Source organism: Callorhinus ursinus, unplaced genomic scaffold (genome assembly GCF_003265705.2).
Source record: "Callorhinus ursinus isolate GAN/ISIS: 27379988/994484 unplaced genomic scaffold, GSC_fseal_2.0 scaffold1, whole genome shotgun sequence".
Taxonomy (NCBI): Eukaryota; Metazoa; Chordata; class Mammalia; order Carnivora; family Otariidae; genus Callorhinus; species Callorhinus ursinus.
In genome coordinates this window covers 3,174,695-3,187,647 of record NW_027397063.1, presented here as the reverse complement: position 1 = coordinate 3,187,647, position 12,953 = coordinate 3,174,695, and the positions used below count along the sequence as shown (strand labels likewise).

The following is a 12,953-nucleotide window of genomic DNA, read 5'->3' as shown; positions in this document are numbered from 1 at the left end:
CAAGCAAGCATTTGGACATTTGAGTCTGAAGTTCAGAAGAGAGAACTGGGCTGGGGATATAAATTTACAAGTCAACTACATAAACATGGATTTTTAAGAAATCAACTTTATTGGGCGCCTGGGTGGCTCAGTCAGTTGAGCATCTGCCTTCGGCCCAGGTCATGATCCCAGGGTCCTGGGATGGAGTCCCGCATCAGGCTTTCTGCTCAGGGGGAGTCTGCTTCTCTCTGCCCCTCCCCCCTGCTTATGCTCTCTCTCTCTCTCTCTCTCTCAAATAAATAAAATCTTTTAAAAAAAGAAAAGAAACCAACTTTATTGTGGTAGACTTTACATAAAATTACATGTATCCATTTTAAGGGTACAGTTCAGTGAATCTTGACAAATGTATACACCCAGTAACTACCACCACAGTCAAGATCTAGAACAATTCAGTCACCCCATAAAACTCAATCCTTTGCAGTCAGTCTTCCCCTTACCTGGCCCCAGGAAACAACTGACCTTCTTTCTATCACTGTAGATTACTTTTGCCTTTTCTGGAATTTCTAGAAACAGAATCATACAGTACAGCTTTTTTGTGTGTGTATCTGACTTCTTTTGTTCAAGTAATGTTTTTGAGATGTATCCATGTTGTTGCATGTATGGTTAGTTTGTTCCTTCTTATTGTTGAGCAATATTCAATTGTATAGATATACTACAATTTGTTTACCTATTTATCTATTGAGGGATATTTGGGTTATTCCCAATTTTTAGCTATTATGAATAAAGCTGCTAGGAACATTCACATGTGAGTCTTTGTGTAGACACACTTTTTTTTCACTTATTTTGGGTAAATATCTAGGATTGGGATTGTTGAGGCCCCATGGTAACTTTCTAAGAGAGTGCCAAGCTGTTTCCAAGTGGTGGAACCATTTTATGTTCCAACCAGCAATGTAAGAAAGTTCCAGTTACTCCATAGTCTCAACAACACTTGGTGTTGTTGGTTCTTTAAAAAGGATTTTAGCCATTCCAGTAGGTGTAGTGGTATCTCATGGTGGTTGTAAGTTCATTTCCCTAATGAGTAATGATGTTGAGCCATTGAGGGGTATAGCTTTGTGAAAATGGAAAAAAAAAAACCCAACAAAATCATAATTTACTCCTTGAAAACCAAAATTTGTATAGGAGAGAGGTAACTGGGTCATCAAAGAACAGTATTTCCATCACCATAGAAATGCAAAGTCTGAATTTGGATTTAACTGTGAATTGTGATCTACTGGGAGAGGAAGGAGGATGTGGACCTTGAGTTACCTACCATAACAGGAGGTCAGTAGATAGAGCCTATACGGGCTGTCTCCTAGCAGGATTGCCTTGAGCAGGGAGGCACTGACTGATTTGAAATTCTCCAAAGACAATTACCCAACTTCCTGCCTTCCCCATTACTTGCCACTAGCAGTTGCTAGCCTTTTAGTTTGTATCATAGTGGTGCCCTAAAAACAGTACTAGTAGCTTGAAAGGCGGGCTCAATTCTAAACAGTCTTCCACTGTTCTTATCTTTCGAAGGAATTTGGGGTTGGTTTAGTGCTGGATGTGGAACTGACTAACATCCAATTTTAAATCCAAAAGCAGACTCAACTCCCTGGGCTTTAAAAACATATGCCATACGTAGGCAGAGGAACTCTGTAATGGTGTGGGTTGCAATTTGATTTTCAAAGAGAACATTCACTTTTATGATCCTCGCTTTCTCTCAGATACCATTTTACTCTCCCGTTGGGGACAATGCAGGGTGAATCTACTGAGAGCCTTTTGCAGAGGCCAGGGGGGCTGAAGCCTGTCAGGGGGAGACATGAAACAGCTCTACCCTCTTCCCATTTTCTTCTCCAGCCTGCAGCTGATGCTTGGGTCGTATTTATACTCCGCTTCTTCATCCACTCTGTCAGGTCCTCATCTCGTTCCAGTTGTGTGAATTGAGTATCAGGGCATGAGTAGGAGCTATCTAAAAATAAACCACTAAGGAGCTACTCTTCACACAGTGCTAGAATATTCTTTTCCTTGGTGAGTCTGGTCAAGCTCTGCTTCTCACTGCCATGTCCTCTTGTGTCCTTCTCTTAAAAATAATAGCAAAAGCTAATACTTATAAAACACTTTCTATCTTACTATGTGTCAGGTTCTGTACTAAGTGCTTTCCACTCATTAACTCATTTAACTTTGGTGACAACCCAATGAGGTAGGGGCTCTTAATCTTCCCATTTTCCAGATGAAGAATCCAGAGATCAGGAACCTAAGCAATTTGCTCACCTGGTTTGTCAGCCTCCAAAGCCAGAGTCTCAGCCTCTATGATGTATTGCCTTCCATTTCGACCTCAAATTACTGAAGTGTAGACTTGCATGCTGTTTTGATTCTCCTCACCTTTCCACTAGGAGAATGCAAGACACCAAATTAAACGGTCAAGGCTGTTTCAGGAGGGAGGGAGACGTTGGTCTCTGTTCCTTGTTTCCACCAGCAGGTGGCAGAGTTGCCCCAGTGGAATGTCCCTGGGAGCCATTTGAAAGGCTTCCGTTCCTATGGTGACACTTTTAGCCCAATTGGACCATCAGACCTTTTTTTTTTTTTTTTTTTTTGGGTCTGGTTGAGGTTACTGAATAGTGTTCAGTGAAGACAATCTATGAGGACAAATGGTGTCATGAGAAGCTGGCGTGGAATTACAGAGATCCTTGTATTTCTTTAGATCACACCCACTATGTTAACTACTACGGAGGAGTTGTAGGTAATTTGATATCCTAACCACCTTCCTCTTGCCACCCAGTGCACCTCAAGCCACATTGCCCAGAGCACCCTTTGATGAGAAAATTCAATCGTAAAATAAAGGTCATCTTACTTTGCACAGCTATATGACAGTGACGGGCAGCCCTATGACCTCCAAGTGATTTTGGTGGTGTGTCACTACTGTGGCCACACTTCGGGGTTAGATTCAAATCCTGGCTCTACCTCTATGTCAGCCTGACCTCTGGACCTCTCTGTGCCTGGATTCCTTAGCTGTGAAGCTCAGAGTCCCTTTACTTTGGGTTGTGACAACGACTGCTTGAGACTAACACAATAAAAGCATTTGAGAAGGACCTGGTACATGACCTGACACTCAGTAGGTGTTGGCTCTACCCAATTCCAAGGACTCCCACCATGATAGAAAAGGATCTTTTGGTAAGCAGAGAGTGTTTAGCTCTTTCGAGGTCTCTACATAATTCCCTGGACTTGCCTCCATGTCCTTTGTATAGTACCTTTATTGTGGCTGCTTTCTACTGTACAAGATAACAATGTTGCTCTAAAGCCACTTGAAAATTGTCTCAAAGAGGGGTATTGAAACAAAATTAGGTTTATGAGGAGGTGGTTAGAATAGGGGCACTTGCCTGGAGGCATACTGGCCTTCCCCTCAACCTGCACCCACCCAGAGATGGCCGTGTTCATCGCATCTCTCTCGGATGCTTGCCCTCAGCACAAGTCCTGCGGGGAATGGTGCTGTCCACTGAGCCTTTTCCTGAGGAAGGGGGCTCACTGTGGCCAGGCAGTGTCCTGGCTGGGGCTGGCATCCCTTTGCCTCTACCCAATGCCAGCCTCCAAGCAGGAACACCCCATCAGGCACCAAGGTTAATTCCCAACGGCCGGCTGGTATTTAATTTTCCACGTAAGATTAGATTAAACATTTGGGTTCATAAAAGCCTAGATTGCAGACCGTAGCTAACAAAGGCTTGGTTGGCTGCAAGCTGAGGGGGACCCGGCAGGCTGAGATTTATGCCTAGTCCCGGAGAGCTTGCCAACACCAACCAGGAGGTTTAGAGCAGCTTGGCTTTGTAGCAGGGGATTTCATACTGCTCACGCACTGCCTAGGTAAGCTTCGATGGCAAATTCTTTATTCTTTGAGAAATTAAGGAACCAAGCTATAGATTTCTGTTTTCCAGACATTTATAAAAGGAGTGATTTTCCTGGCATAAGATGGCCTTTCCTCCGTTCTTTCTTTCCTCTCAATCTCTCTCTGTTCTCCTTCCGCTCCATCCTCTCCTCCTTCCTCTTCTTTTTCTCCTCATCCCCTTCATTCTTAGTCTCATTTTTAGTATTGTTTTCCTTCCTCATTCCTTCACACTCTGATGAAAATTTTGAAAGTGTTTTTTTTTAAAGATTTTATTTATTCATTTGAGAGAGAGAGACAGAGCGAGACAGAGAGAGCACAAGCAGGGGGAGAGGGAGAAGCAGACTTCCTGCTGAGCTGGGAGCCCGACATGGGACGCGGAGCTCGATCCCAGGACCTGGAGATCATGACCTGAGCCCAAGGCAGAGGCTGAACCCTCTGAGCCACCCAGGCACCACTTGAAAGTGTTTCTATGGAATGTTCATGGTAAATGCAGATACTCATATCCTTTTCTGTTCTTGATATAAAAGTGAAAGACTTCAGAGCGCCTGGGTAGCTCAGTCGGTTAGGGTCTGACTCTTGATTTTGGTTCAGGTCATATCTTGGGGTCATGGGATCGAGCCCCGTCTCTGGCTCATGCTGAATGTGGAACCTGCTTAAGATTCTCTCTCCCTCTCCCCCTCCCCGCCACTGTGCACTCTCACTCTCTCTAAAACTCTAAAAAACAAACAAAAACAAAAACACACACACACAACGAAAGACCTCACTGCCTTGTTAGACCCAGGTGATGCTAATGATCCACCATCTTTCCTTCTTTTCTTTTGAAGATTTATTTATTTGTTGGAGAGAGAAAGAGTGGGGGAAGGGGCAGAGAGAGAGAGAGAGAGAGGGAGAGAGAGTCTTAAGCAGACTCCCTGCTGAACAGGGCTCGATCTCACAACCCTGAGATCACAACCTGAGCTGAAACCAAGAGCTGGTCACTTAACCAACTGTACCATCCCAGCGCCCCACCACCAACTTTCCAGAAAACAGAACTTTGGGGTTTGGGATCAAGTGGGTGTTACTTTCCTTACAGTGTCCAGATTGTCTCTGTTGTGAATGACACACACCTGTGACAAACACAGCTGGAATTAGGGGATCATTATACGTCCTGAAGATAGGGCACAACTACTTGGTGTACGTGAGCTGAAACCATGGTCGTGGTCTCATTTCTTTTACCCAGTTGAGCTGTCCTGTCACAGATGATGGAAACGGGGTGGTATTGGACCATGTGACCTCTGCTGGGGCCCAATGGGGGCTGGTAGCTAGCCTGGGTAACTTGGGTTTCTAGTCAGAGCACTATGGTCAACGTGTAAGTACTGTGATGCTGGACAGGTGATTTAAGCTCTGTGGGCTATAGTTACTGCACCTGCCAGATGAGCAGGCCAGCCTAAATAATCTCTAGAGGCCCATCCTGTTCTTTGAGCAAGAACTATTTATTGAAAATGCCTGAAAATATAGGTCCACCTATGTTAGGTTGAACCATATGAAATTGCCATTACTGGCCATATTTAACAGATAGAAGTGGCAATTTCATATGGTTCAACAGAACATAAATAACAGTCTTCACATTACTAAACACTTATTATGGTGTTCTACTTAGAGAGGGATAATATCTATGCCAAATGTGATCAAGATCTATCAGTTAAGTAGTTATTCTGAGTATCATAAATTTAAACCTATTAGAATGTTCTAGCATAATGTCCATCAGTAAAATTGCTTTCACACACTGATTCACTTTTCCCTTGGTTATGGAACAGACAACAGACTACTTAGCCATGTCTCATGCAACAGTGTTCAAAATATGAATCCCCCTTGGACTTAATTTTTTCAGCCTGGCCAGGGGCCAGGTACTTCATCTACCTGAGCCCTTTTCACTCTATGATTAAGTCTTATCAAGAAGCACCTCCTGATCTGCTTTTTTTTCTTAAAGATTTATTTATTATTTTAGGGGGGGGGAGTGGGGAGGGGCAGAGGGATAGAGAGAACCTCCAGCCGACTCCCCACTGAGCACAGAGCCCGATCTCACGATCCTGAGATCATGACCTGGGCTGAAATCAAGAGTCAGACGCTCAACCGACTGAGCCATCCAGGTGCCCCAAGAAGCTTTGCCATGAGCCTTTGTCCATGTTAGAAGAGTTGACCAAATATCAGTATTAGCTCCAGCAGCAGGTTGGTGAATGTTGCCATGCTCGTACCTTGAAACAAACCCAAATAAGTCCAGTGGAATCTAGCACTGAAGTCCCTCAACTCAAAGACATTTTGTCACAGGGATACTTGGTTGGGCTTTAGGGGGCCCGGGAGTCCCCTGAAATTGATTGTAGAGCTTTGTATGTGCATACATATACTTTTGGGGGGGGAAGAATAAAATCAGATTGCTTAATTTCATTTTTCACGGAGTTTGTGAATCCCTTCCTCTCCTGCAAGTAGGTTGAGAATCACCGTTCTAGTCGTTTCCAACTGAAATCCATAGTACGTGAGAGAGGAACATTCACTGATTCACCAAACATTTAGTAAAAGATCTTCAATGTATCAACCATGATGTAAGGTCCTGGGATTCAAAGATGAGTAAAACAGTAGATCCCTGCCCCCCAGCAGCTCAAACTCCCATGTAATTATGATCTAAATGACTTCAGCTCTCTGAACATGTTTCCTTATCTGTAAATTGGAGCTAATAATCCAATCCCAATGTCAGAGAGTGGTTTTGAGTATCACATGAATGAGCTCACAATACCTGGGTAATTGAAAATGAGCAAACAGACAAACATGGCAGTTTGCAGAAGCACAGAAAAGGATCTCCAATTCAGACAGAGGTCTGGGGGAAAACTTGTGGATGAGGTGACCCCGGACGGGGCGGGGGGGGGGGTTGGTTTCTAAACTACAAGAACATACCGCTATTTTTATGTGTGAGTCTGGAGAGACTCAGCTCCTTTGTCCTATAGAAATTGTATTTCTTTCTTCCTCTGCAGGGTGACTGGGGACATCAGAAGACCAAGGTTACTCCAATGCCCTCTCCTCTCTCTTTTGTGTTCCGTCTCCCCTCCCCCTCAATACTTACTTAAAGAGCCCCATTCCCATTTTAGCTGTGGAATCTCGAGGCTTCCCTTGAAGCACCCTGTCCTGGATGGCCTTGCCGAGCATCGAAACATAGCTCTCCTATGTCCCCATTCTCTCAGAGCTCTGAAAAGACAGGGACTCACAATTGAGCGCTCTTACAAGTGAGGCGCTGGCCTAGATTTTTCATAGGTGGTGTCATTGCTTTGATGAAAACATTCGCACAACGGTGTTGGCAGTGAGCGCGCCCTATCCTCCTGCGCATCCTCTGCTCAGAGGAGTCACTGGTGGAATTCCAAGCACAGTGGCACAGCTCACAAAGGAGATACGTGGGAGGCAGGGTGGGCAGAGGAGCTCAGAGCACTTAGGAGCTTGCAACGCTATCACCTCTGTGGGGGGCGGCGGGGGGAGAGTCAGATCCAAGGCAGGGCCTCATGTGGCCCAGTGCATACTGGAGTAGTATCCAAAAGTGCTGTCCAATAAGCAAAAATAACTAGCATAATTCCAATCTTGAGAGCACCTTAGAAAAAAACACTGCAGGGGAGCTGATTCTCTGCCCAGAAGGGGATCCCCCTTCCCCCTGCTAGTTTTCTGCTGCCCTGCATTGGCTCAGCACCCTCCCCCAGACCGAATTTCTCCCATCACTCACTCCTGGGACTTCTCTACCCCTCCACCAGCCCTTCGTCCTGTACACTTAGCTCTCCTGGTTCTTTTTTTTACTTGTGTCTATGTTCTATCCAGTTTTCCATCTGGCTTCACAAAAAGAAACTGAAGTCTCTCTAGAGGGTGCAGAAGGTAGAGGGGTATACAAGCTGGCCAAATCACAAGTTTCTTTACTGGATGAAGATGTGGAGAAGGGTTGGCAGAAAGAGAGGGTGAGAACACTCACAGGTGAAGGAATCATACCTGTAAAACCAGCCCTGACGTAGCACACAGGGGTGGGTTGTCTTTTGATTGATGAAACAAGCATGAACTCCCCCTAATTGAGCAGATCTCATCTCCGGGAGGGTTAAGGAGCCAGTGGTGATGTCTTGCATAGGATTAAAGCCAGGTTAGCTATACTCTTCACAGTGAACTGTATTATTTTAAGGGGGAGAAAGCCTGTCTCTGTTGCATTGCTTGGCATGTACTTTGGGGGCAATCTTATCTCTTTGTCAAGTTTCTTTTCAATTCTCTAGGCTTTGTGTGGAGGGGAGAGCAAGAGGAAGATCCAAGAGCCCTTTGAATAATAGGACTTAAAACATCAGATTGAAAAAAATCTATTAACTTAGTTACCGTAATTCTCAATGAATGAAATGTTGGGAAGGCGTCAGAGAAAGACCTGGACGTGTACTTGTGCCCTTTCTGCAGGTGGGGAGATCAGAAACCTCTCTCCTCATAAGAGGAAATGAAAGACATGTTAAAGAGAAGAGGCATTGTTTTCAGAAGGGCATTAGGCAAATTAGGTTTGTTCAGGGCTTTTATTGACTGGGCAAACCTGTAGGTCCTGGCTAATCCCAGGTTCACTTCCTGTCTACATTCCTTCCAGTTCTATTCACACCTGTTTGCTCCATCTATGTACCATGTTCAGCTCCATTCTCTGAGCTCCCTTATCGCTTTGTTCAGACCTCTTATGACTCTTTGTTACTTCTCATTGCCATTTGTTTGCAGTTCTCCTGTGACACTGAGCTTCCACAGACAGACATCTCATATTCATCATCTCTGCATTTCCAATGCCCCTCATGTGCCTGGCACATCCATTTATTCATTCAACATCCATTGTGTGCCTTTGATGTGTCGGGCTCTGTGCCCACATTCACCGTCTCGAGGTAGGGAAAGGCGATATGAGTCCTGTCCTCATGGAAATGACAGATGAGTAGGAAAGATGACACCGTAAGCCAATAATCATACACACACACACCAGCAATATACACACATAATTAGCACATATTGTGAAGAGGGCTTTGAAGAAAAAAAATAAGATGCTATTGGAGTAAAGGGGCGGGGGCAGAACTGATTAGAACAGAGCCAGGGAGTTTTTTCAGAAGTGACAGTTAAGCGGGGACCAAGAGAGTAAAGAAGGTAGCAGAGGGAAGAGAAAGGAAAAATTATTCCAGGTTGAGGAAAGAGAATGTGCAAATGTCCTGAAGCAGGAGAACGTTTATTGACTTGGAGCAAGGAAGGCCAGTATGACCAGTTGTCATGAGGATAGAGTTGTTGGGGAGGTGGTCAGGGACCAGCTCAGGCCAAGCCAGGTGAACCCCACGAAGTAAGTAGGATTTTATTTTAAGCACTACAGGAAGGGACTGAATCATTTTAGAAGCAAGGGGATATGATCCCATTTCCTTCTTTAAAAGAGCACAACGACTGCTGTGGAGGGCAGAGAGGGACAGATATGTCCCCAGGAGACAGTTTGGGGGAGGGTCGCATTGCACTGCATTGTGTCTTCAAGGTGAGGGATGTTGGTGGCTGGGCAGTGCCAGTGAGGAGGGAGAGGAGAGGTGGGTTTGAGGAATATGAACCATCTCTCAGGTTATCTCATTGTGCCACTTGCCTAAGATGCTTCTTCAAATGTGGATGTACACATTCCCCTCTGGAATCCTTGGGGAAAGCACTGTGTAGACAAAGGAGATGGAGCAGACTGCAAAGACTGTCAATGCCCCTTGCAATCTTCTGCCCCATAATTCTCTGAAAACACAAGTCAAACATGAGTCGCCCCTTCATTCCGCTGAGCCCTGGGGAATGCCTGTTGAGAACAAGACATGCTAGCTATTGTGAGGTGACCTGTCTGTTTAAAAACAAAGTAGTGCAAGATGATTGATGAAAATTTAGGATGTGAGAAGAGTATAAACAAGGAAAAAATTTTCGTTAGGTATACCACCCACTATTAACATTTTGAATGATTTCCTGTCTTTTTTCCCTTGTCATTTGCATGTTTACATTTATTTACATATGTAAATGGGGATAGTATATATAGTTTTATGTCCCCCATCACATTTTTATTGTAAGGTATCCTGCATCCAAGAAGGGCATAAATATGCATGTGCACAGCTTAAAGAATAAAAAAAAAAATATATGCACTCGATCAATCACCAGCTGGGTGAAGAAGAAATTGCATTATCTCCCCTTTGCATTCCCCTCTCTTTATCCCTTAAAGTAGCCAAATGCAGAAAGAATCAGTGTTCTTCACCTTGTTCATCTATTTTATCATTCAAATTGCAGCAGGAGGGAGATATGCCTACTTTATCCAATCTGACACAGATGCTGGAAGATGTCTTCAAAAAGATTTTTATTACTTATATGGACAATTGGCGCAGGAACACAACAGCTGAGCAAGAGGCCCTACAAGCCAAATTGGATGCTGAGAACTTCTACTATGTCATCTTGTACCTCATGGTGATGATCGGAATGTTCTCTTTCATCATTGTAGCTATCCTGGTGAGTACAGTGAAATCCAAGAGGCAAGAGCACTCCAACGATCCCTACCACCAGTACATCGTGGAAGATTGGCAAGAGAAGTACAAGAGTCAAATCTTCAATCTAGAAGAATCAAAGACCACCATCCATGAGAACATGGGTGCAGCAGGGATCAAAATGGGTCCTTGAGAAACAGAAGAAGCATAAAGCCAACATCTGATATCCAGATCCAAAGAGATGCCCGTGCCATGGAGCAAATCCAAGTTGTAATTGCTTAGAAGATACTCAGTTCCTTGCTTGCTGTTGAGAATTTTCACGGAGATCATGTGGCCACTCAACCAAGATAGATGACATTTTTTTTTTACGATGATCTCTTATCTTTACTTTTTTTAATTTTATTTTGTTAGTCACTATACGTTACATCATTAGTTTTTGATCTAGTGTTCCATGATTCATTGTTCGCATATAACACACAGTGCTCCATGCAAAACATGCCCTCCTTAATACCCATCACCCGGCTAACCCATCCCTCCACTGCCCTCTCCTCTAAAACCCTCAGTTTGTTTCTCAGAGTCCATAGTCTCTCATGGTTCATCTCCCCCTCCGATTTCCGCCCCCCTTCATTTTTTCCCTTCCTACTATCTTTTTTTTTTTAACATATACTGTATTATTTTTTCAGAGGTACAGGTCTGTGATTCATCAGTCTTACACAACTCACAGCGCTCACCATAGCACATGCCCTCCCCAATGTCTATCACCCAGCCACCCCATCCCTCCCACCCCCCACCACTCCAGCAACCCTTAGTTTGTTTCCTGAGATTAAGAATTCCTCGTATCAGTGAGATCATATGATGCATGTCTTTCTCTGATTGACTTATTTCGATCAGCATAATATCCTCCAGTTCCATCCACGTCATTGCAAATGGCAAGATTTCATTTTTTGATGGCTGCATAATATTCCGTTGTATATACCACATCTTCTTTAGACAGCTGACATTTTAATTTCAGTGATTTATACTTGCTCATCGGAGCAATATTTCATGCGGAACACCTCTTTTACTTTCTGGGCAATATAAATGGAATCTTAATCAATGTCCACTTTGACAAATTTTGTCACGTTAGTGAAAATAAAGTCAAATTTGAAGTGAAGTGCCTGTGTGCTGACAGTGGGGTTAGAGGGGGGACTAATAAATCACAGAACCTTTTTTCTTATGAAACACTGGTTTGTATGTGATGAATTCACTTTATAAATAACCCAGCTGTGTTACCCAGAAGCTGTGGTTCAAAAACGTATCACTTGCTCCACCAGCTTGACATCCGAGCATTTATTTATTAATTCAGGAATGCAGAGTCCGAAGTGATGGATGAACAGAATCACCAGGTTACTTTATGGGTATTGTTTTCCCGACATTTTGCTTATTTGGAAGTCTGAAGACAGAACAAACATTCCACAAGGGCAAATAGTCCCCAACGGAGACGTTGCATTATCCAGTACAACAGAAACATGTTTTAAAATTAACATCTGAAGCTTTCCAGAAAACTAACTCTTCAAAGCTCTTGCTATTATAGGAAAAAATAAGGAAAAGTTGTAACATCGCCTTATAAATAACAAATTTTTTCAACTCAGTTTATCTTCTTCCATTTATATTCATTTATTTTCACTTATGTTTCAAGAGACTGATGGTACAGAAAGTGATTGCTGGTGTCTGTTGAAAAGCTAGACAGTTCATTATATCTAGATTTTGCATTATGGATGCACTCCACAGATTAGGTGATTTCACCTGCTAATTAAATCAAACAGTATTTAACACCTGTCTACTTGGGCCACTAGCATAGACCCCAGGAGTGCGGAGATGAATGTGACTCTCTGAGCTGGAGCCACCTACTCATGAGAGAGAATGAGGTACATACAGAAACATCACGATGATAGAACATGACAGGTTATAAAGGAGATCAACACAGAGTGGGCAGAGCAGGGACGGGAGGGCAGGCCTAACTTGGTTTAAAGTCTACTCTCTCTGAGTCGCTGAGAGCAGGAAGTCAGAGCGAAGACAGATGTATGGGGTTGTGGCTTTGTGCCTCCCAGCTTACCTTTCTCCTCCCTCATCTACTCAGGCAAAGCACAGCAATTGTGAGTAGGACCTCAAGTCTCAGAGTACTAAGACAAAATTCAAAAAAGAAGCCCTTCTTCAAGGCATGCTTGTAGGATGTCTTCCATTGACTACAAGGATTCTATCGCCAGAGTGAGATATCTACAAGGTATCTGTTTCTTGGCAATAAATGTGCAATCATGCTAACATAAGCCTTACATACAGTGTTATGGAAAGCCATTTATATTCCCAGAGCAGATGTGGCAAGAGTGGCCTCCTTCCTCAGATCAGAAACCCAGAAATGCTATTGCACACAGAACATTTATCCCAGTGTGCCCAGAGCGGCCACCCGGACTACAAAATCCTGGCTTTGGGTCTGGATCCAGACCGAAATCCAAGGTTTCAATCGGGTGACCAACACTATCTTCTTCACTAACCTCTGGTCAGGCTCTTCTGGGCCTTCAAGGAGGCCTCAACCTTGGCTTATGAACACCGCAGAC

General features: G+C 43.9%; 1 protein-coding gene across 2 annotated transcripts in view; it reads left to right on the top strand.

Annotated features, from left to right (window-relative positions):
• Nucleotides 1-11,126, top strand: part of KCNE2 (potassium voltage-gated channel subfamily E regulatory subunit 2) — a 36,010-nt gene extending 24,884 nt beyond the window's left edge. The window contains exons 1-2 of one of the 2 annotated variants that reach the window (XM_073893980.1): nucleotides 3,744-3,855; nucleotides 10,169-11,126. In XM_073893980.1, the coding sequence (XP_073750081.1) occupies nucleotides 10,181-10,552 (372 nt within the window). In that variant the 5' untranslated portion in view covers nucleotides 3,744-3,855; nucleotides 10,169-10,180 and the 3' untranslated portion in view covers nucleotides 10,553-11,126. Of the gene's footprint in view, nucleotides 1-3,743; nucleotides 3,856-10,168 lie in introns of those variants that run through there. The other variant, XM_073893942.1, reaches the window with a different exon arrangement.
• The last annotated feature ends 1,827 nt before the right edge of the window (nucleotides 11,127-12,953 follow it).